At 39.8% G+C, this 23213-nt stretch overlaps 2 protein-coding genes across 3 annotated transcripts; both read right to left on the bottom strand.

The window, feature by feature from the left end:
- Positions 1-3272: 3272 nt before the first annotated feature.
- LOC145977943 (uncharacterized) lies at positions 3273-11005 on the bottom strand. The gene is made up of 4 exons (XM_083110277.1): positions 10863-11005; positions 9704-9834; positions 7165-7352; positions 3273-5767 (listed from the first exon to the last, which is right to left on the bottom strand). The coding sequence occupies exons 2-4, from the start codon at positions 9828-9830 to the stop codon at positions 3410-3412; spliced, it is 2673 nt and encodes an 890-aa protein (XP_082966403.1). The 5' UTR covers positions 9831-9834; positions 10863-11005; the 3' UTR covers positions 3273-3409.
- Positions 11006-13569: 2564 nt separating this feature from the next.
- LOC145978046 (uncharacterized) lies at positions 13570-21569 on the bottom strand. Of its 2 annotated transcripts, XM_083110446.1 has the most exons (5): positions 21338-21569; positions 20522-20668; positions 17409-17608; positions 15144-15613; positions 13570-13951 (listed from the first exon to the last, which is right to left on the bottom strand). In XM_083110446.1, exons 2-5 carry the CDS (start codon positions 20658-20660, stop codon positions 13672-13674), a joined length of 1089 nt encoding a protein of 362 aa, XP_082966572.1. In that variant the 5' UTR covers positions 20661-20668; positions 21338-21569; the 3' UTR covers positions 13570-13671. The 2 variants fall into 2 exon arrangements, with proteins under 2 accessions (XP_082966572.1, XP_082966574.1); XM_083110448.1 differs by lacking the exon at positions 20522-20668.
- Between the last annotated feature and the right edge of the window lie 1644 nt (positions 21570-23213).

The following is a 23213-nucleotide window of genomic DNA, read 5'->3' as shown; positions in this document are numbered from 1 at the left end:
CTAACACAGGGGTTCTCAACCTGGGGGGCGCGCCCCACTGGGGAGGCGTTGGAGAATTTAAGGGAGGTGTGGTGAGTAAAAGTGTAAAGTGTTCCCCTGTGCATAGCACCAAGCCATGAAGGCGTATAGGGGGTGTGGGGGTAACGCCCCACACTTTCTTGATCCGGTCGTGAGTGGGGGTGATGTGATCAGCATCACGCCCCTGACCGCCTTTACCCCCCAGGGTTTCCCCCAGGTACCCATGTTATTCGACGCTGGGTAGGCGCCGGGTGAGCAATGAAAAATATATACATGAATTACCCCCCCCCAAAAAAAAAGTTGTGGCAAACACAAACCCCTTGTGTAGGTCTCAGAAAAGAAACTTCTGCAAATAGTTCTCTCTGTTCTTAAGAAATAAAACCAAATGATGTAGCTTGAAATTTTAACTGCAGTGAGGGCAGAATGCTTTGTAATGTAGGCCTATTAAGCACTTTTATTAATTAATGAAAATGTTCTATCAACAAAACAAGTATTAGTATGTATTTTTATTATCTGTAATAATAAAAGCATTGTAAAATATTCTTTGAGTTAGATTTATTAACCCTAACAGCACAGTTTTGTACATCAATACATTACTCCTAGAGGGAGGGGACGTGGACTAATTTGAGGACGCAAAAAGGGGGGGGGGCGCAGGCCCAAAAAGGTTGAGAACCCCTGGTCTAACACAAACTGTGTCTATAACAAAACTGTTCATCGCAACTGTCTGTCAGAAACTGTCTATCATAACTCTTCCGGAAAAACTTAGCTTTCCTCTCCCCCGACTATATATTTCTTACCAATATCCTGTTGGAGGAAGTCGGGGGACAGGCACTTTTAGTAAAATGCTGAGTTATCCCTAGACAGGAAACGAACTCGACAGAACCTTGGCAGGCCATATACACCACAATATAGAGAGAGAGCACAGCGTATAGAGGATACAGGAAATTATTTTGCAAGAATATTTTCAATAACATTTGTGTTGGTTTTTTAAGGTACTACTCAGCAAAAGCTAAAAAATACCGTTATGTAACCGTTATATCTCTCTGACCGTCCGTTTGTATCAACTATCGATGTCTCAGAAATTACAAGAACTATAAGAACAAAATTGGGTGGACTGATAGTCCCCACCAAAAAAATAGGCCAAAGCAACAAAAACTAACACGAGCAGCAGGTCGTTCAGGTAGTGAAAGGCAAAACTCGATCAAAAATGAATCAGCCTCCCACTTATCGGCTACAAAGAAGAGTTGTAGTACATGGATAACACCCACTTGGCGCTAACACAAATATTGTAAGTTCAGAGATGTAAGAAAGTTTTATACATACCGAACTAATGCTTTTGGGACGAGTAGATGTCGAATAGGTTTACTGGCTTTCCTCCCAAGCGACGCATGTCAAACTGACAACTGGTCAGATTTGCCATCTGCGTTTCACAGCTGTTAGCGCTGTCTGCTATCTATCACCAAGATAATGAGAAGCGGTATCACTTTCCAAACAGAATCCTCCCACTTGATTGCAAAGAGATTTCGCTCCATAGCTTCCTTCGTACCTGTGGTGGTTCGTGCGGTTGTAATTGAAATTTGATCATGAGTCCACAGTTGAACTCTTGCAGACAATCAGTTGATAACTCATTCTTCAATTTTGAACAGAAAATAATATTCCTACCTCAGAAATAGTGGGTAATATGAGAAGAACCATTTCCATAATCGATAAGTCGCTTAAGAGACCACTTACCTCAGCTTATATCAACGAAAAGCTTTCATTAATGCGACCATTTGTACAGTGGAATGCACAAGTATTGCTTGGAAAATTGTCCATGGCTATTAACATTAATTTTTCTCTTGCATCCTACGTTTTTTAAGGAATAGATAGATACTGGTGCAGAAGATGTCTGCAGCTTGCTTGACGTTTTGTTTCAATTCTTGAGCCTCTCATTGGATGAAATAAACTGCATGAAGATGGTGATGGGCAATTTGCTTGGTAACACTTATCTATCCCACTGTACAGGTGTGCATTCTCCCTATGCTGTGCTTTGATATTTTGTTTCTTAATACTCAAACTCGAACTTCAACAAATTTTTAAAACTTTTTGCACGAAATTATATTCTAGCAACTGCCTTTTATAAAGTACTGAATAATTTGGTTTGAGTTGTTGTTTTTAGTCCACTTCATGCACAGTAAGGCTAATCGGGACTTGACCTACAGTTTAAAGTGGGATCCGAACCACTTGTGCCTCCACCGGGCATCGAGCCAGGAGTACTGAATTATATTTACGCTAGTGCTGATTGCTGAAATTGTGTCTTTTATTCTCTTGCCTGCCACGAAATTCTTGAACAGAGAAGATAATTACACATACATATGTTAATGAATTATAATATTTTAATTATATAGGAGAATGAAGAAAATTTATTTAATAGTAGACGTAGTGGTGAAACAGCAGTTTCTTGAACGGAGTATACAACGTATTTTTTTACCATTTTCCCAAGTGTCCGTCTTTCTGTGTTTTAAAGTCAGGCAAAACAGAGCCGTAACCCCACCAACCGCCCCTTTTTCAAACCCCACTGAGTAAATAGATGGAACAGAAAGCCTGTTAACACGAGTCATTATTTGAGAGGGGAATAAACGGAAAATCTAGTTCTTAAATTTAAAAACAGACCAACAACACACCTACATCTTGAAATCACCAACCACCACGCAAAAAAATTTAACAATTCAGGTAATACTGCAAGGAGTACGGAAACTGTTTGTAGAGAAGTGTTAAGTTGTAACACTGGAAGAAAAAATCAAGGTAGATAAAAGCACTCACCAACAACAATAAGTGGCGGAGTGGTTAGCACAGCGCGCTACCATGCCAAGGGTCCCGAGTTCGAATCCAGGTCTGGGCATGAGTGTTCTTTGTGAGTGCCAAAGTAGGGAGCTATGACTCCCTACCAACTCTCCTTAGCCATGTCACTGCGTATAAAACTCGAAGATTAATAAGAAAAATTTAAACTGTTAAAGAATTATTTACGTTAAGTAGTTTATGAATTTACGACCACATATATTTTCATAGACTTGGTCTAATCTTTGATGTTGCTAGGTCGTATTTCATACTTAGTGGCACATAAATACACATACGACGTTCATAGTATGAAAAAAATATTGATTCACATAAAACTACAAGTACTAGGTATGTTATCGCAAGAAATGCAAAATATTTTTAAAAACAAAGAAAGGAATAATTAATACTTAACGAGGTCTTATAATCAGCTAAAAAAATACGTCAAACTATTTTAGTTTTATTATTATCTTCTTAAGAATCTTTACAACAAACTGACAATATTCGACAATACGAAGAAAGAGAATAAATATAAAAATAAGACCCTAAAACTGTCAGAAAAAAGGCGTACATAACTCTACTTGGTGCGTGAACCATGTCTGTTTTGAGGATGCGATATTTGTCGCCGTTGGAAACGCCCGTGCCTCAGCTCCTCCAGTTCTGTGTCGTCACGGCACGACTCGTCTTCTACGTGGCTACTGTACTCCCTATTTCCGTCGAAATATGTGCAGTTGGTTTCCTTTGCATCTTGGAAATCCGCGTCGTCATCTTCAGCAGACAAATTGAAGATTTCACCTGCGTCAGCTTCGATTACGTCCGGCCGTCCTTGCGTTCTACTCACAGACACGCCATACGTTTCCCGCCTGGTTGTCGCAAGAAAGGAGTCGCGACACTCGCACTCATCGCCGGTTGCTGCTGCTGGGCGCTTGCCTTTCTGCACCACGAAGGTCCCCTCTCGTTCCAGCCTTCCCTTGGGAGGACTCCGGTGGATCACTTGTATGGCTTCCCGGGTTTTTGTTGGCTCGCGAGCTCTTTCCCAAGTTGCTAGCAACCGACCTTCACCCTCCGAAGGATCAAAGTCGGGAATCTTCCCTTCTTCCCAGTCCACATCGACATCGTGCTCCTCCATCATATCTTTCCTAAAGTCGCTGAAGGACTGTTCGGTCAAATCCAGCCAGCCGAGATGACGCTCGCTCTCTGGCCAGTCTTGAGGGGATCGAACTGCCATCCTGTCTCCGGTTGCCTTGGGAGCAACATCGTACGTTCCTCTTCTAAATTCTTTCTTCGGCACAAGGAATGTGCCCCTCGATTTCCTATAAGTCCCTTCGCGAGAGGTAGTGTCCCCTTCTAAGTCCAGTTCGTCGTAGTACTCGGGAATCTCTCCTTCTTCCCACTTCACATGGAAATTTTGTCCAGCTTCCATATCCCGCTGAATTTCACGAAACGGAACTTCACTCAAATTATCCAACCACCGAAGATCTCTTTCGGACTCCGGCCACTCGTGGGGAGATGGTAACCCCCGTATTTCTGAGGCATCGTTGGGCGAAGTGAGAATTCCATTCGAGCCATTACCCCACGAAGGACTTTGTTTCCTACGGTTAGGTTGACTTAAAGATCGTTGACCATGTGAGTGTCTCCCGACAGGAAGTGCTCTTTGGTGCATTCCTGCTTTTTGTGATGTTGGGGAACGGCGTGGTCTTGCTGATACCGAATGGGCCCCTCTGTGTTCAGATGGTGGAATGTGGTAAGAACCTCCGAGTTCACTTGCAGGAGTCTCATAGGAGCCTCTACTATCGCGTAATGGAAGTGTATATATAACTGGTGGAACCGTATAAGTTACTCTACGTTCGCTTGGTGGTATAGTGTACGTACCTCTACTCTCGTTGACGGGGATATCATACGTTCCCCTACGATTTTCATACTGTTCTTCTGAGGATGATCCCGACTCTTCGAGCTTTTCTATCCTTCTGCGCAGCCGACTTCCGTGCGACTCCCTCCTTCTTTCTGGACTGACTCCTAGAGTGTGGAGATACCGTCTTTCCCTTCTTTCCTCCATGTCTTCCTGTAGTGGCATTGTCCTAGGACTTAGAAACAGTCGGCTCGAAACATCTCTCCGCCGGGTCGCCGGGGACAGCACTGAATCCGTAGTCGTTTCTCTTGGAACATACTCTCTTGGTGCCGTAGTACTGGAAGCACGCACACGACCGCCAGCACCAGGATGTGTGTAAGTGCGGCTTCTCAGACCCGGACGAAACGGGACACGGTCAGGCTGTCGGCGAAAGTAGCCGGTCTTCCCCGTCTCTTTGTTCCTAGCGAAGAATTTAGTTCCCTTCCTTGTGGCTTCTAACTCAAGAAACTCCGGTTCCCACTTGTACAACCAAGGTAGTCTTCCTTCCTCGTCCCTCAGCTCAAGCGATAAACCTCCGAGTTCATCTCTCGCCGTCCACTGATAACCGAAATCCTGTCCTTCGTCTATGGCTTTCTGGAACTTACTTCCAGATGTCAAGCCCTTGTCGTACCAACCTGGAGTCAGCTTTTCAAGACTCCCGGGAGCTACTATGTCTTCCCGAGATGGTTCAACGGGTCTCTCGGCTGTGGTTTTCACCGCCGTCTCTTCTGCAGCGCTATCGCCGTCACCAGAACGCTGTGCAGTTCGTTGCGGAAGTGGTGCATGTTGTCTTGGCGTCTTGGAGGCACCTGCAGGCGGGCTATCTCCTTCCGGTCTGCCTTTTATGTCCAAAATATTTGTATTCACCCAAGTCTCGATGGGATCGTGAGAAACGGCAAAGTAAGCCTGGACGCCAAATTTGGGAATGGGTTGTACGAAAGCTGCGACCTTCCTATCAAAAGATTTCTCCCAGTAGACGCGGTACTCGGCATCTCTCGGAGGCATTGTCCTTTTCTTCGACACTAATTTGTGTACCATATTCACTAACTGGAATGAAAATTAAAAGGTTACAGGTGAAGTTGTTGGTATTAAATTAATTGGAGGTAAATATATAATCTCTATGGGGAAATGTTTAGCTTGTTGAAGAATTTTTCCCTACGTGTTTCCCTCTACTCCATTTTAACATTATTCTCCACCTATTTACAGATTTTTCCGAGGGACTATTTGGTTTTATCTGCGAGCAACTTGCAAATATATGTTGTACAATTTTCCATTCCTTTTCAATAAGTTTTCTATATGTAAATATTCTGCTATCCTAAGGACCGGAATATACGTAGCATATTGTTCAGTATAGTACTGTCTATTCGCCTTTCTTCAGTATTTTTTAAACATTCGAACAATTCTCCCAACCACTACTAAATATATCTTTGAAAATCCCAACGGTCCAAAAACAATTTTTTTTCTATATAATAGCTACCAGTTTACAAACTGTAGTAAACAGAATAATTGCCATTGCTATTTGTACATTCAGACATATTTATGCATCTGTCTACATTTTAAAACATTATGTTCATTTGTACTAACAATAAATTAATAAATTGATCACTGTCAAAAACAAAACTGACTTAGCAAGAGGATTTTTTGTATAAAACTACTAGAATTTAAGTCTCTGATATACGTATATAATCATTAATAATAATTATATTAATATAATATTATAATAATTTATATCTTATGATATAAATTGAAATAGATACTTAAATAAATTATGTTAAATAAGTTCTGTAGGCAATATAGCCATAATTGTAGGCGTCATTTGCCTTAGCATTGGGAATTATTCCATTTAATTACAACTATAGTTGGTGAATGTGTTATTGTACGCGTAAAAATATTTTTATCGAGGTATTGAGGAAAAAATAAATTATTGCCAGAGATGTATATAAGACCTATTTTCCTTCAATACCCTTCACATCAACTCATGTGGATATTAATAGATACTGTGAGAAGGAAATGTAACACACTAGCAGACTACAATCTCCCACAGCTCTTAAAATCCAAGTTCATCGCCACCTGTGAGCCGTAGTGGTAACGTCGTCACTTTGTAGTTAATCAGGGGTCCCGGGTTCGATACGCGGTGAAGGTACAGGGACAGTAGTTCGGATCCAACTTCAAACTGTGGGTCCATTCCAGATTAGCCTATCTGTGCACAAAGTGGACTTAAAACAACAGTTCACCAACCACCTCTGGGCGATGAAAGTAGGGGATCGTGATGGATCCAGCACTGATTCGATTGATGAAATAACGCATGGGCTTGCACTTGTGACGAAATTATCGATGAAATAACTATTGCACCGTCTCTGCTTCCTATTCGCCGCTCACAGCCCTATTTTCATCGTTTCCGATTGGCACGGGAATAGTAACATGTTGGGCCAAACGCGGCTTACCTCTGTCCTCTCCGGAGGCGACGGCAAGTCCTGTTCGGGAGGCGCGCTCGTGAAGGGTCCCTCGAGGACTCCGTAGTGAAGGACGTAGAGGAGAAGCTTCAGGTAGGTGTTCCTCAACTGTAGAGCGTCGGCCTCCGTCGAGTCCTCGTCCAGCAGACGCCTCACCCACTTGGCCGCGTTCACTCGGTCTGCGGAGACAAACAGGTAGATCTACACAATAGTTAGCTATAAGATGTTTAAGCATTAGGAAACATAATACCCAGTATTCGAATTAAGAGCCAGGGGTATATTTTCCTTTGCATTTTCTTTCATAGGTTGAGGTTCTCCATTTCTGAATTCTTCCCTAACAGAGTAAAGAAAGTTTCCTACCTATAAGATCATATCTTCTATCATCTTATTATTATTCTGAGTTACCACTTACTAAAAATCCGTCACTATTTGTCTAATTTCTCTAATATTCTCATTTTTTTTGGAGGGGATATAATTGTCAAACTGAGACTTAAATGTTTACCACATGAACATCAAATTATCACCACGATCATCCCACTTAAGGAAATGTAAAATAGAACCTTCTCCCCCTTTCGCAGTTATAATACGAGTTCAGGTTTTTTTTTTTTAAAAAAAAAAATGTGTAGCCCCATTTACGGCACACACCGTACAAGGCAAACTGCCTCCAAATCTTTATTTTCGTTCAGTTTTATTTTATATTTTATTCGTTGTGAAGGATGGAATGCTGTCCTCTACTTTGTTGGTGATATACTTGACCTCAGTGGTTTCCAACTTCAAAAGGTCCGAGGGCCAAAATTATGTCCAGCAGTTCATTGGTAGGCCGCATTTTTTTTGGGGGGGGGGGTTAAAAATTACAAAAATTGTAAGTACTGAACTGAAAATGTAGTACTTTCGCATGGCCTAAATTTCTAAAATGAAATAATAAAAACAATGGAATCACAAATCAAAATTGTATAATTACAATTTATTTCACAAAAACCCAATACTTATGGATGAATTGAAAGAAATGAAAAATACAACCTACAAATAAGAATCCTTCATAGAAAGTGTTCAATGTGAAAATTGAGGCCGATCTACTTCTTTTATTAAAGTAGGAATGTCCACTTCAATTTCTATATTTGAAAGAAGTTTCGGAAGGTGAAGCAGTGAAGAATCTGCCAGTCGGCTTCTGTAGCGGTTCTTGATGAACTTCATTGAAGAAAAAACACTTTCACACGTGTATGTTCTGCCAAACATCGATGCCATTCTTTGCCCAAAACTACGAAGGTTTGGAAAGCGTTCCTTTGAGAGGTATTTGAAAAATTCTGGCCCCTTTTCTTTCCTAGTTTGAAGGAACACATCGCCTTGCAAATCACACAATTCAAGTTGGAGAGAAGTTTATTTTCTTCGGTTAACGCCAAGAGGATTGCTAAATAGCTGTATGCTGCTTTTAAGTTCTTCAAAATCTTTAAATCTGGAGTCAAACTCATCCATTATTTCTTTAATATTTGCACTGAATTCAGAGTCATCCAGTGTTTCTTCATCATCTGCTAGCCGCCGACAGCTTGGAAAATGGGCCAGGTTATTCCTCTCCACAGTAACGTTGAAAATCTTCAGTTTATTACGAAACCCATTTATATTCCCATTAAATCTGACACCAGCTGGTTTCTTCCCTGCAGTTTCAAGTTCAGTTCAGTGATATGTGTTAGAAACGCCAGTTGCTTAAGGAAGTCCATACTCTGAAACTGTTTCAGTTGTGTTCCAGCGAAGAGGTGGGAAGCGGACGAGTACATTCCGCATAGCGAAGGGGTGGAATGCATGGTGTGAAAAGAAAGTTGCTTCATTTTAGATTCTTCTGATGATCATTATTGACTGCAAAATCAATTCTACCTGTGATATTGTCTTTCTTCACAGAGCTTCCGTTCCTTCAGTAAAAATAGAACGTATTTTAATAAAAATACATAAAATTAATGAATTTTGCAAACTGGCTTCGCGGGCCGCCAGTTGGAAACCCCTGGGTTATATAACAAAAGAGAGTCAACACTGGGGTGATGGGGACATTTGGAGTACATCGTTATATTCCGAAGCAGCTAGATTTTTCAAACCTTTGTTATTTAGCGTCGCTTTTCTGCAACTTGTGGCTAATTGAGACCAAGAGAACGAGAGACGAGAAATAATGCAATGAAATTGATGAAGGAGCACTCACAAAGAACATCCATGCTCAGGCCGGGATTCGAACCCGGAACCCCTGCTGTCGTAGCGCGCTGTGATAGCCACTCAGCCACGGAGCTCGGCCGGCCCCAAGTGCTTTCTTCTATGTGACATGAAACCACGGTTACTAAGATGGAATCGTATATAGATGTAAATCCTTGGTAAGGTCTTATCTACTAACCTTCTCACTATGATCTATTTCTACATTTTATTATTCCTCCTCCCTGTTGCAATTTACCTAGAGATGCAGAAAATTTTGCACTAGACAACGAAAATAAAATACAATTCAAAGACCTCTTATGTTTGGTTACAAAACAGTGTAGAAAGGTGAAGAACTTACCATTAGCGTAGCGTAGGCTTAACACAAGGGGACGCGCAAATTGAGCATACTTGGTGAATTCTTCGTTCAAGCTATTCACCACAAAGGATTCACTTCCGCTATCTAAATATGAGCCTTGCTCCGGCATCACCCTGCAATGAAAAAGAACCGTTACATTCACTGTAGGTGTAAAAAGCTGACTGGAGAAATGACGTTTTAAAGATCATCAATATCCGCTGCCATCGAAGTACCGTAGAAAAATGACAATGACCACCATTTTTAATGTATGAACGTCCTGTACATAATTTCCCTAATTAATTTATTGATTCGTTTTTTTTTTTTTTTTTACATCTAATCAAGGTGCGGAGTGGTAATCATAGCGCGCTACGATGCAGGGGCTCCGGTTTCGAATCTCGGCCTGTGTATGGATGTCTGAGTGTCTCTTCATCAAGTTCATCCTCACCGTCGCAATTAGTCAAAAGTGGAAGAAAAGAGACTAAGTAACAAAAATTAAAATTAAAAAAATATGGTGCACGCAACTATAATTTATAATCATTATTTATCTTTATGTATTTTATGTAGCTATGACATAATACTAAAATTTCAATAAAACCATATGGTTCCTGTTTTGTAAATCAAGAGGCAGACTGAAATTTTAACAGTAGAATATTGTAAATGTTACAGTAACTTCTAATAGAGTAGTCCACTAATAGAGTAGTCCATCACAAATCGAAATGTCAATCGTGTTAGGTTTCTCTTCGTGAAGAACAATATCTCGTTTCTATGTTTTGATATTGTATGGTTTCATGTGCCCTAAAGCTCCATGCGATCAACAGGTAGAATTCAATCATTCCAATCATAACTGTGGTTTCGTGGAAAGCCGTAAGAAATTTATATTTAACAAATGCATCAACTAAAAAAACTGATTTTCTCTTTAGCAACTAACGGTTAGTTACTAAAAAATTAAGATATTATAAATATACATAACTACAGAAAGAGAACTACAAGGCAACTTTAAAACAATGTACGCATTCATTGTATATTGAAATACTTTCACTACATGTTATTTTATCAGAAAAAGCAAAACAACAACGTCCACAAGTTATTTTGCACTAATGCTGAAACATCGTGCCTACGATAATAATTTTAAATATTACCATACAATACATTACATACTTACTTTTATGTTAAATTTTACATGAAAGAAGCCTTTGTAAATTAGTAAATTACAATTAAAGTGAATTCGAGCTTTGTTTATAATTTTGAAATTACTCAGGATTTTGTAATTTACTTGTATTTATTTTCACCTCATACAGAACTCTCTTCTTTAAGTTCAGCAAGGAAGATATAAGTTCCAAGATTTATTTCATGAGGTTTAGCCATAGTTGGAAGTAGAAAGTTAATGGTTACAATATATCACTCTATGCAACACGTTTCATTTATGAAGTGTCTAAATTCATGCCAGAAAATTTTAGGCCTCATACTCATAATATTCATTTAATTATGCATATTTTTTGTATTTGTCATTGCTCCTTTACAAGCTGAGGTAGCTCAGTCGTTAGAGCGTCTGACTACCATGCGAGAGACCCGGTTTCGATCCCCGGCGAGGGAGAACCGAGATTTTTCCCACCTGTTCAAGCGGCTCCGACGCCTACACAGCGTCGTATGGGTACCTGGAGGAAACTCTGGGAGATAAAGGCGGCCAGGGGCGTGGTGCTGATCACATCACTCCCACCTTCGGCCGTGATGAAGAAACCCCCACACCTCCTAGACGCCTTCATGGCATGGTGCAAAGCACAGGGGAGCACTTTACATTTACATTTTTCATTGCTCCTTTTAGCCAAATCCTAACCATCATGTCCAGCAGCAGCAAAATTCGAACGAGGGGTTATTTGAAATGGGTTTCTGGACTTCAAGAAGTTAAACTTTTTACTATAAAAGGGAAATGCGCTCTGTCCGAGGGTTGGTCAATCTTTTCCTCATGATGTAACCGCTCAAGGACTGGCTGTGGGGCAACATGTAGTCTTATTCCCTTGAATATCCAGAGGAGCCCATCCCTACAGAGCTAAGAAATTAAAATTTTAAAGTTACGGAATTTTCATAGACATCATCATCGAGGGATCAATGTCTTTGGCTCAGAATCCGTCTTTCAATATACTATTCCATAAATTCCAGAAACCATTCGAGCGTTCATTGGTGTCATGTCATGGAATCTGATTGGCTAGATACCATACCACCAACATCATTTTTAAAGAAACTGATCCATGTTGGAAGATGATAACAGTTTTAAAAATTTGTTTTTAGCTTTTTGAGAAGAGCACGCCTCTTCCTCTATTCCTGAGGAAGCTTATAGTGTCCTTACCTTTTTAATGTGTCGTGTTTGTCCTCTCCCTTTACAACCTCTTTCTCAAGGGTTTACAGCCCTTTTTTAGACTTTAAGTTAAGGATTTTAGATAAGAGAATCTTTCCTCGTTTCTTTGAAGGATGCAAAATGACCATATGTGCAGACGAACCCAAAAAGTTATTTTTTAAAAAAATTAATTAATGTATTCATTCAATTGAGCCCAATTACTGAAAATTAACGGATGGAAAAAATTGAAGCAAAGATTGTTTTCTGGCAGGACTCCAACTAAGGCAGGTAGCAAATGTAATTAGGACTAAAATACCTTCCGAATGTTTTTCATACCGCCCTTACTTTCCAAACAACTGTCTAGAATAATCTTTGCTTTCTTTTAACAAGAATATCTGTGGTGATTAACAAAATTCCATTACATAAGAATAAATTTGTTGTTCCACATAGAAGTATTGGCGATTAGCTCTCATTACTGTTAACCAACGTTAGAAGAAGAGGCGAAAAGCAAGATATTTCCTAGCCGGGTAACAGCCTCCCTATCAGCACCGCTTGTTGAATTAACTCAATTTTCTGTACAAAATTGTCAATGGCAAAATTCACTGCAGTTCACTCAATCATGAATTCCACTTTCAAGTGCCTATGCTTACAATACAAACAGCTTTTATACAAAAAATACCTTTTTTTTAAGCTAATTTTTAAGGTGTTTCAAAATCCTGATATTTCACGTAACAACATTTCTAAAATGGTTGACTTTGCTATGTCTTTGCCTGAAACATCTGCTCCAGTTGAGAGAGTATGTTCAATTATGGGGAATATTTGGTTTGCAGAAAGCGGTAGACTTCTAGTATCCACTGTTAAACATCTGCTGAAAGTTACAATTAATTCAGAACTTTCATGTTGTGAATTTTATGATGTTATTAAAACAAACAAGCCACATCTGAAAAAAACCATGTCTAGTGAAAAGTACAACTGAGTCAACTAACCGATAATCCTACCTAGAACAGAGAGGTTTCCTAAACATCAGAAAGTGTATTACTCAATTAAACATTTGAAAATGAATTCATCGATTTTAGAAAATAATGTTAATATTTTTTTGTACAATTTATAGTTTAATGTTCCAATAAAATATTAAGGCTTTTAAATCATTTCAATTTATTTTTGTAAAAAAAAACTAAAATTCAGCAGTAACCAGTTGATCGCGAATATATCCTGGGTTGGACCAAAATATATATGGTAAGCCTACCTAAGGTGAACTTGTAAAACCTATTTAAACTACCGCTTAGCTTAAACGAAGTTTAGTTACATTCTGTCTTGGTAATCTGTGGACCAGCGCTGCGCACGATGGTAGAGAAGGGGAGAAAGCAAGTGGGCGGAGCAAAGCATTTCGCGCTGCTTCAAGAGGTTGGTAGCTGCAGCCTCGTTTTCCCTTCCCACGCGTTCATTGGTCGAGTCCTATGTAGTCACTACTGGAGCAGAGGACTTGTTTTCCTTCGTCTGCTTCTCAGATTCTCGGGACAGGGTAAATGAGGGAATTTGCTGGAAGGAAAAATTGATATTTATTGAAGCCAGAGATTGAAATGTTGAACACGTTATGAAAACAGCTATTGAACATGTATACAGGTACAAGGTTGTCCCTCTACACCGTTTTGTTGAGAGCATCCTTGATGATGTTCTGCGTCTGATCCAGAGCCCTGCTCAACTCCCTCAGGGACGAGTTCAGGCTGGCGTAGGGTCGCTCACCCTCCGGGCTGGCAGTGGCGGTGGAGGAAGCAACGCTGGAAGAGTACTGGAAAGTGGCTGGAACCTCGCAGGGTGGCCTCTGGAGCCAAGGGTAGAAGGGCGACTGCATCCTTCTGCTCTCCGGGTCCACGGTGGTTCTCTCTTCTGAAGGATTTGCTTCGACTCCCTCGTCGAACCTGTAATGATAGAATCACCATGATCCTATTTTATTGGTTTTTGTGTATGTTCAATATTATTTTTTGTTTTTGTGACAGTAATACTTTTTTATGCAGTTTCAAATGTACCGTGTTACATGGCTGGGCTACCTGACTGTGGAAGCCAGCTTGCAGAAGACGGTTAATTTTTAAATCTTGCAGCTTCAAATATGTGGGAGGTGGAAAATTCCAGTTTACTGGTCTGTTTTCGAATCGCCCATATAAAGGGACCCGATTGAGCAGTGCGGGTTGGCATTTTTTTTTTTTTTGGCAAGAGGGCAGACCTTGGAAGGTTCTCTCGGTGGCTGTGGCTGGTCCTATGGCTAGCGGTCAACAATTTTTTCACGACATTGCATATATAGTCAATGCAATTTTTGATTCTTTGGTGAAAAGCCAACGTTTAGTTTCTGGAGGATGTTGTTATTTTTTGAGAGAAACATCTTTCGAGCCACTGAAAGGGAGCGACTTCTTAATTGGATTAAGGGACGCGTTTATTTTCAAGCATAACTCTACATGTTGGCGAAGAGCCAAGTACCTTGTTCCCTGTACTGTTGTTTAAAGTTGTTGATTCGACACTGTCAAGGTGTCCCCTTTTATCTTTAATCTGGAATTAAAGGGACAATAGCAGTGGGCAAAGGAATCAAAATAGTTTTCAGAATTTCAGGAATAATTTAGTAGTGTTATAAAGTTTAGTATCTTTTTTGAGCTGCTCCTTTTTTATAAATAAGAAATGGATGAAATTAGAGATCCAATCATGTATGCACGTGACAAGCTTGAAGGCCTTTGAACTAGTACTGCTGGTCTAGGCTAGCCATTTCCTACTACATTTCAGATAAAGTATTTAACTTTAATTAAAGAGGATCTAGTCAGTTTTTATGTGGGGTTATTTCTTTTGTAATTTTTTTGTACATAATTAATCATAGAATAAATATCTGAACGTATGGGCTATCATTCGAAAAAGATCTGAGTTTTCTCAATATCCATGGTGAAGAATATAATATTTCTTGTATGATATTTATTCCATTTCTTTTGATTCGATCGAACCGTTTCTATTTTTGTTAGTGTTTAATGTGTAATTAAATCAATTTGCCTCAGGAAGTAGCGTAAACACATAACATTTAGAGCCAAGGCAGGTTACATTCTCGCCTAAAGGTAAAAATAAAGCATTACGAACCTCAATCTCCTAGCAGGTAGGGAGGTGTTCCCCGGTGAAGTCTCCAGATGCGCTCTATCTGGAGCCTGGAAGAGCCTCTCCACTGGAGGAGACATGGAATCGTCCCCGACGTACCACTCCGTGAGTTCGCGACGTGCCAAGTCCCTCTCCACTTCCTGGAACAGTCTCCCTGCTGAGTCGGGGCTGGCCATCCTGGAGTACTGGGTGTCCCCGCTCTGGTCCGAGAAGGGCTCGGGCAGGGTGCTGTCCTGCAAGGGTCTTCCTGCCCAGTAAGGGACTCGGGCGTTCCACCAACGTTCCTCCGGTTCGTCCGACACTGCCAGGTACGCCTGGACGCCGAATCGTGGTATCGGCTGCACGCACCCAACGATCTTCCGGTCGAACGATTTCTCGAAGTATACGCGGGGAAGAGGCTCTGGGGGACCGAGGTTCTTCACTCTCCTTGATAGGATCTCCTCCCAGGCCGATACCTGGAAACATACAGAAATAAATTAAGACGCGAATTATAGTGAATCCACAGTTTTTAAACCATTTTGATTTTCTCTGTGATGAGGTGTGTAAGGAGTGACCTTTTCGGAAGGCACCCAATGTCAACCTCTCCTCCACGTAGTACACCTTGGTCTGCATTTTGCAGACTAACGAGGCTCTGGCGTCTGCACACAGAAAGCTAAATGTATCAAATCTAGTATTTAATGCACCAGAAACGCATCGATTGATACACTAAAGTGGGTTTTCTGGCCTTTGCAGAGAACCAGGTTAAAATTTGATGCATTTTTATGTATCTTTTGTATATCTTTCATTATATGATGCAAGTGAGTTTTTCTATGTCGAGCGATACATTAATGCATCAATGGATGCGTTTTTATGCACCTTTTAGCATATTTTTCGATGATGCATTTAAACAATTTGACTAACAGACTAGAAGACCTTGATTTTGCACACGATTTGTGCTTCTTATCTGAAGCACATGGTGATATGCAAACAAAACTAGCAGATCTGATAGAAAGTGCAAAAAAAGCAGGACTTGTGATTAACTCCAAGAAGACCAAGGCACTGAGGATTAACTCCACAAAAACAGACCCGTTTAATATTGGTGAAGAGATTATTGAAAATGTGGATAGCTTTACTTACCTGGGTAGTGTGGTGGCAAAAGACGGAGGGGCTGCACAGGATGTTTCTCAACGAATCCAAAAAGCAAATGGTACCTTTGTGAGGCTCTATCCACTATGGAAAAACAAGAAGATATCTATGAAGACCAAACTTAGTATTTTTCGAAGCAATGTTAAGTCTGTACTGTTGTATGGGTCTGAGACATGGAAAGTAACAAAAACGATTACCTCTAAATTACAGACCTTCATCAATCGCTGCCTGAGAAAAAATTTGAATATCTTTTGGCCAGAAGTGATTCAAAACCAAGAACTTTGGAGAAAATCTGGAGAAACCGAGGTGTCCATACAAATAAAGCGGCGAAAATGGAATTGGATAGGGCATACGTTGAGGAAAGAAAATGAGGCTGTCGAGAGAGAGGCACTAGACTGGGACCCGCAGGGAAGAAGGAAAAGAGGGAGGCCTAGACAGACGTGGCGAAGATCTGTTCACGCTGAGGCCTTGGAGGAAGGAAAGAGCTGGAATGCAGTGAAGAGAATTGCCGTCAGTAGGACCAGGTGGAGATGCTTTGTTGATACCCTATGTTCCACAGGGAACAACAGGAATTAAGTCAAGTAAGTCATTTAAACAATTGGTCTGAGCTGAAGACTTACATTCTTCTTGGTTTCAACAGATGCAATTACTTTTCTGTGTATGGACTCACAGCTGTACATGTTCTGTGCCTTCACACCATTCATCTCCATCGACGCGATTTGTCTAAAGTAGCAGAAAAGCAGCTTGAAATACACTAAATCAGTCAATCTGTGGCGAGCTTTGGAACGAGACAGACATACTAGTCTCGTGGATGGATTATTTCACACGAGATCAACAGAGAGCTTACCCTCCCCAGTCCCCACCTCGGATTTTGATTAAATTTGGAGTAAAGATTCGCCTTGAGCCATAATGAAGTTATGCTAAATATTTTAGACAAATATTTATTTTTGTCAAAGGGTCAATTTTGTACATTTTTCTTACATGGACATTTTCAAAGCCAGTAGATAGAGGTGGGGAGAACACACGTTATGTATTTCAATACTAGCATTTTCTACATTTCGGACGTGGGAAAATTGATATTGTCCTTCCTGGTCTCATTTATCTCAACCAAGTAAACGTACACACCTGCTGATAAGTTGGGAGAGGTGGCAGCGCCTCATCCGAGGGAACATCTAGGAAAGGTCCTGACAGGAACCCGTAAGTAGTGAAGCGAATCAGAAGCTTCAGGTAGTTGTTCCTCTTCTCGAGCACAGATGGCTCTGCCTCCTCATCCGCTTCCGTTTCCGCTAGCAGTCGCTTCAGCCAGTGCGCCGCCATTATCCGCTCTGCAACATAAATCAAACCATAAACGGAATTTTGATGGTTTCATACTCGTGTCAAGATCAATTCCTGCGCCCATTCGCAACGCAGAACGGCCGTGATCACAAAATCCAGTTTTCCTGCTTGCCGTTCGAGAAGGGATTCTAGGTTGCCGCTTGTTTCACAAACACAGCATGTCGCTGAAGGTTCTCAGTAAATCACCCGGAAACAGCGATACGAAGCCAAAAAGGCGCATGTCAGTGTCAACGAAGAATCTGTGGTTCATGACTGCATACACACGGGATAAAATTATACATTTTCAAGGGCTTGTAGCTCAAAAAAAAAAGGGGACTCAAGTATCACACTAAAAAGTGGACTGTTGAAATGACGGTCCAAGACCATCAATTTTCATTGCCATCCAACTTCAACAAATAATTATGACCGTTTTTTTTTAATTACGAATATTACATAGTTAACCTAATATTAATGTAAAATATTCAGTTTTTGAAAATATATTTATGGTGCACACAACTACAATTTATAATCATTATCTATCTTTATGCAAGGTAGAATATTCAAATTTAATCTTTAGTTTTCTCTAGTACGTATAAATGCTCCACACTAGGTTTGGTTTGGTTTGAGTTGTTGTTTTAAGTCCACTTTATGCACTGTAAGGCTAATCGGGACTGGACCTACAGTTTAAAGTGGGATCCGAACCACTTGTGCCTCCACCGGGTATCGAACCCGGGACCCCTTGATTACAAGGCAATGACGTTACCACTGCGCCATAGGGGAGGCCCTGCTCCACACTAGGATTATATGTAACATGTATGAATGTTTGTGTTTAACATTCCAAGAGATAACCGAAGTAATGAACGCACCTGCTCTCAACTGTTTGTGATGCTTTCCGCTTTTGTAAACTTGAGTATAATTGAACTCAATTAATAAAATATAGTTCCAAGAGTTTGCTTTATTGATCTAAAAACATCCAGTTTATCTCAAATTCAATTCTTGAGATAATTCCATATTTCTTCTGATTTTCATCCGATAATGTTTCGCTGCTATGCCAACTATATTTTCAATTTTATCAATAATAATAAGGCGATTGAGAAAGTCGTCTTGAAAGTATATAATCTGTCAGTAAATTCAATAAAATCAGTGGCAGTTCAATTTTCTAATTAATGTAATTTGACAAGAATATTTTGCATTTTAGTTTAAACAAATATAAGATATGAGAATATGAGGAACTACTGTGTTTTGTTCAGCAGACATGAAATGGCCTATGCCGTCCCTTTTCTCCAGCTTGCATACACTACTAGAAATTACTGTAAATTTTACAATATTCTACCGATTAAATTTAACAGTCTACCTGTTAATTTATAAAAACAGGAGGCAACAAATTTGTGTTTAGATTTAAATCTTTTCCATGCATAAAGACAGATAATGATATGCACATATAGGCTAATCACTAATCAGGATTGGACCTACAATTTAAAGTGTGCCTCCACCAGGTATCGAAGATTTATATAAGTTGCATTTGCCACAGATATATATATATATATTTTTTTTAAAAAAAAAAGAATCATTAAAATTACTTTAATGGACAGTTCCATTCATTTCTTTCACAGCAATTTTAAAAACTAAACCCTGGAAATATGATCCATGCAACTTCCAAAGTTGCGAGGCTAGTGTTGCACTGCAAACACGCCCCCCCATGTTAGCTCGTTTGTTGTCTGCTTCGAGCGTCCAGTTTACTGGGGGGTAGCCACGGCGGAGAGCCAACGTGTGCAGCAGTTTTACAATTTAAATAATAATGGAAGAAGGAACGATAGTGGAAGTGAAACTATGCTTTGTAATGATCATAATTCTATTTAATATCCCTGTTGCTCACGTGCAAGATAAATGAAATAGGTCTGCTGCGTGCGTGTTGTCAGGTCATGCGAAAAATATTGCTTGTAAAATTGGTTACTGATCAAATTTTGAAAAATATATTCTAAACTTATTTATCGAAATTTACCGTTAACTATGTATTGCAAAATAAGAATTTTAACATTCTTCACTTTATTTATAAAGCCTACTTTCCTTTCCTTTCCATAAAGCAATTTCAGATTGTGTTTCGTTTCTGTTACGCAAATTATGATCAAACATTTTTGTGTGTATAATTGTTGCAAAGAAATATTGTGTATAACATTATATCCCATACTGAAATGGTACGATACATTTTAAATTTTGTACTGCAAAAGAAAGCCTCCTCATCTCTTTACCGGAACGCATTAATTGGTTGGGATCCCATCGATCGAGACGAGAGTTGAAAGTTGAGACTTGCAAATGTCTGTCTCGTTGAGTCTCGTCTCGGTTTCGGAGGACATAACCCCCTGTCAGTGTTTCCAACCCCTTTTTTTCACTATGCTTGCCTAACCAAACCGAACCTAACCTTATCGGAAATGGTTCGTGGGGCTATCCGTCAGCTACCGTGCATAATGGTTCGTGGGGCTATCCGTGACTGGTTCGTGGGGCTATCCGTCAGCTACCCGTGCATAATGTACAATTTCCACCGGTGACGAACACGATAGTAGGTATTTTTCGGTGAAGAAGGTTGGAAGCACTGCATACCCACAACGTGAGTCAAGATGTGGCCGCCATATTGTGTATTACGGAAGCGAGGAAAGGAATCAAAGAAATCACTCTGTATGTGAAAAATTGTGTTTGTTTTCATGTAAAAAGCATAACGGCACCTTGAACTATGTTCCACAATACACAATTGGTAAGTAAGAACCATGCGAAACACAAAATATCCGATTTTAATGTGTTTCCGATATACTAAACTCTTACCGGAATGTGTACTTCGTATCCAATCTCCCGAATCAAACATTCCCACGCCATTGTTTATTAATGCGTAATCTAGACGTAAATTTTAGCAGTAACCAGCAGAAACTCACCACTAGGAACTCGAAGTCCCATCACCATAGGTTTGGCGATATTCAGGTAATGGTTGAATTCTTGGTTCAATTCCCTATGAGTTGGAGGCGTGCCCCTGGCAAGGTGGAGGTCGTACTCGACCACACACGGTCCAGCCATTTTGTTCCCTGAAAACGTGAATGAGCGTAAATATTTTTCATTCTGTGTTCCCCTGAACTTAAATATAAAGACCACTATTTAAATATGTATCCTGCTTTGCTTCTTTTTAATGCAACAGGAAAGCAGCTTACTTCTATATAAAGTAACTTACTTACGTTCAGATGGTCAGAACAAAATCATCGCACGAAAGGTCCTAGATATATAGATTAAGAAGAAAGATTAACATCACTTAATTAACTCAACTTAAAAGAAAAGGTTGAAAATAAAAATGTAAACTTTGACTCAAACATTACACTTCAATGTTCATTTTAGTATGCAAACTTATTTGGAAAACACCTATTGTCTTTCGACGTCAGAGAACCCCGAGCCTCTTTGATCGAAATTCAAGCCTAGGACCTGTCCTATGCGCAGACCTATCATGTACACTGGAATTGCATACTGCTTCTTTGCATTCGAATTCATATTTTATTTTTAGAACAGTACTACCTGGTATATTGAAAGAGGGAGTCGGTTTGAAGATATATCACTCGGTCAGTATTGTAATGATTCTACGTTGTTGTTGGTGTTGTTATTATTATTATTATCTGATCACCATTCATCCCCATCTTCACGATTAACCAAAAGTAAAGAAATGCGACGTTCAATAAAATCAATCAATTAAATCCGAATCAGCTCACCTGAGAGTGATTACAGCAACTTAGTATGTGAAACTGAGTTAATTTGGTGCGTCCATTTTCTGCGTTGCTAATAAATTATTGTTAACATGTCAACTTGAAAATTTTCATGCTTTTTGTATCACTGAATGAAATTTAACTTAGCATGACTGAAGAAGGAATAGAGTTGTAACTTGGTCTTCAAATATAAGATTTAAAACACAGGTGTTCACTACCATTTTGGATGTTGAGCCATTTTTACATTCATTCCCATAATTATCTAATAAGATCGGCTACAGACAATATAATGTCATGCATTGGCTATCAAAATGACGTCACTTTTTGCCACATGTACATCCATGGGCGTCCGGAAGGGGGGCAAGGGGGGGCCGTGGCCCATACCTGGAAAACGAAAGTCAGCCAAAAATTATATATTTCACACATATAATTTAATTTCAGCCACAATAATGTGTGTTAATTATTGCACGAACATGATAAATTCAAATATAAGCAATGTTTTTTGAGGGATGAACACTATTATTGGGGAAAATATGTCATGTTGGCCCCCTAAAAAAAATACCTTCCTTGCCCCTCCCTGGAAAAAATCCTGCGGACGTCCATGTGTACATCACATTGAAACTAAAGAGAACAGTAGCACATGATCAGAAGCGTATCCACGGGAAGGTGATGAGGGCGATCACCCCTCCCAAATGCCTACACTAGGTTTACGTATTCACTGTATTTAATCTATATTTTATTTGAATCTTAGTATTGTATATGTAAGTTATCCATTATTTAATTGGTATAAAATATATTGCATATTTTATAAATATTGAATTACCGAATTGCCAATTACTATTATTTGTTCCTAATTCAGTATTGAGGCCTTCTGATAATTATCTTCATTTAAATCAAAATTAAATAAATAACGACCCTAATTCTCTATGTACATTTGACATATTCTTGGCTCAACAGGGGCGCATTCCTTCTGAATGTTTCTCTACTTTTCGTTTTCGTCGTATCTTTATATCATTAGGTTTATCACGACAATGGAGAGGTGTAACGATGATGGAATGAATAATAAAAATCAGGCCCGTAGCTAGAGGGGGGGCAGGGGGGGCAACTGCCCCCCTGAGAGCCTGCTCTGCCCCCCCTGTGAAAAATACAGAACACATTCCTACCTGCAATTTTTACTAATCTTTCAATTATATCATGTGTTACTCTAGCAACATTACAAATACACTTATTGATTTTGTGATCTATTAGGGTGTATGGGATTCCGTATAATGTCGTATCAGGATTGGGGGGTGGGGTTCCCTTCCAGATTAGACTTCGGGAAATGATTTCACAACTTTCAGTATCTAGATCAGTTGCGACATTTTGAGTAGTATTGTACTAAAGGTGCCTAATGTGTTTGGATGTTTTTCTTGGATGTGTTGCTATGAACTTTGAATTGCTTAAATTTTTGTTTCCCAAGTCTATCTTTTGGTAATAGTGTGGTAGAGAGAGGGAGTGAATATTTTATTTTTGTAACTTTGCGTTGCTTTTCTGCCACTACTAGCTAATCGCAACAATGAAGGATGACGTGAAATTGATGAAGAGACACTCATAAACAGTACCACAACTACAGGGGGCAAGGGGCATTGTCCGCTCCCCCTGACCTTGGACAGAACTCTATTCTAGGGGAAGCAAACATTGAAGTAAAAAACAAGACTAGCAGAATCTAAGAATAGCAGGACAATTGGGTACTCATGATGGAATTAGTTTTTACGTGTTCCTTGCATTTTTCTACCAGACGGCCAAGGGCACTTGCAAGGGGCACAGAGGGGCAATTGCCCCCCTCGATTTCAAATTTTATACAAATAAAATAACATTTCGTAAAATTTTCTTGCTCGCTTCG

This window comes from Lepisma saccharinum, chromosome 24, assembly GCF_977018435.1.
Source record: "Lepisma saccharinum chromosome 24, izLepSacc3.1, whole genome shotgun sequence".
NCBI lineage: Eukaryota > Metazoa > Arthropoda > Insecta > Zygentoma > Lepismatidae > Lepisma > Lepisma saccharinum.
Note: the sequence above shows the minus strand (reverse complement) of the source record. Positions and strands in the feature narration are given on the sequence as shown.

What these genes read in the sequence shown, in the direction of transcription:
- LOC145977943 (XM_083110277.1), bottom strand. Translation starts at nt 9,830, where the DNA reads ATGCCGGAGCAAGGCTCATATTTAGATAGCGGAAGTGAATCCTTTGTG. An exon ending in AAGCCTACGCTACGCTAATG is followed by an intron (nt 7,353 to 9,703) that starts GTAAGTTCTTCA and finishes TTGTCTCCGCAG; the next exon opens with ACCGAGTGAACGCGGCCAAG. An exon ending in CGCCTCCGGAGAGGACAGAG is followed by an intron (nt 5,768 to 7,164) that starts GTAAGCCGCGTT and finishes TTTTCATTCCAG; the next exon opens with TTAGTGAATATGGTACACAA.
- LOC145978046 (XM_083110446.1), bottom strand. Translation starts at nt 20,660, where the DNA reads ATGGCTGGACCGTGTGTGGTCGAGTACGACCTCCACCTTGCCAGGGGC. An exon ending in CTCTCCCAACTTATCAGCAG is followed by an intron (nt 15,614 to 17,408) that starts GTGTGTACGTTT and finishes GTATGTTTCCAG; the next exon opens with GTATCGGCCTGGGAGGAGAT. An exon ending in CTACCTGCTAGGAGATTGAG is followed by an intron (nt 13,952 to 15,143) that starts GTTCGTAATGCT and finishes CTATCATTACAG; the next exon opens with GTTCGACGAGGGAGTCGAAG.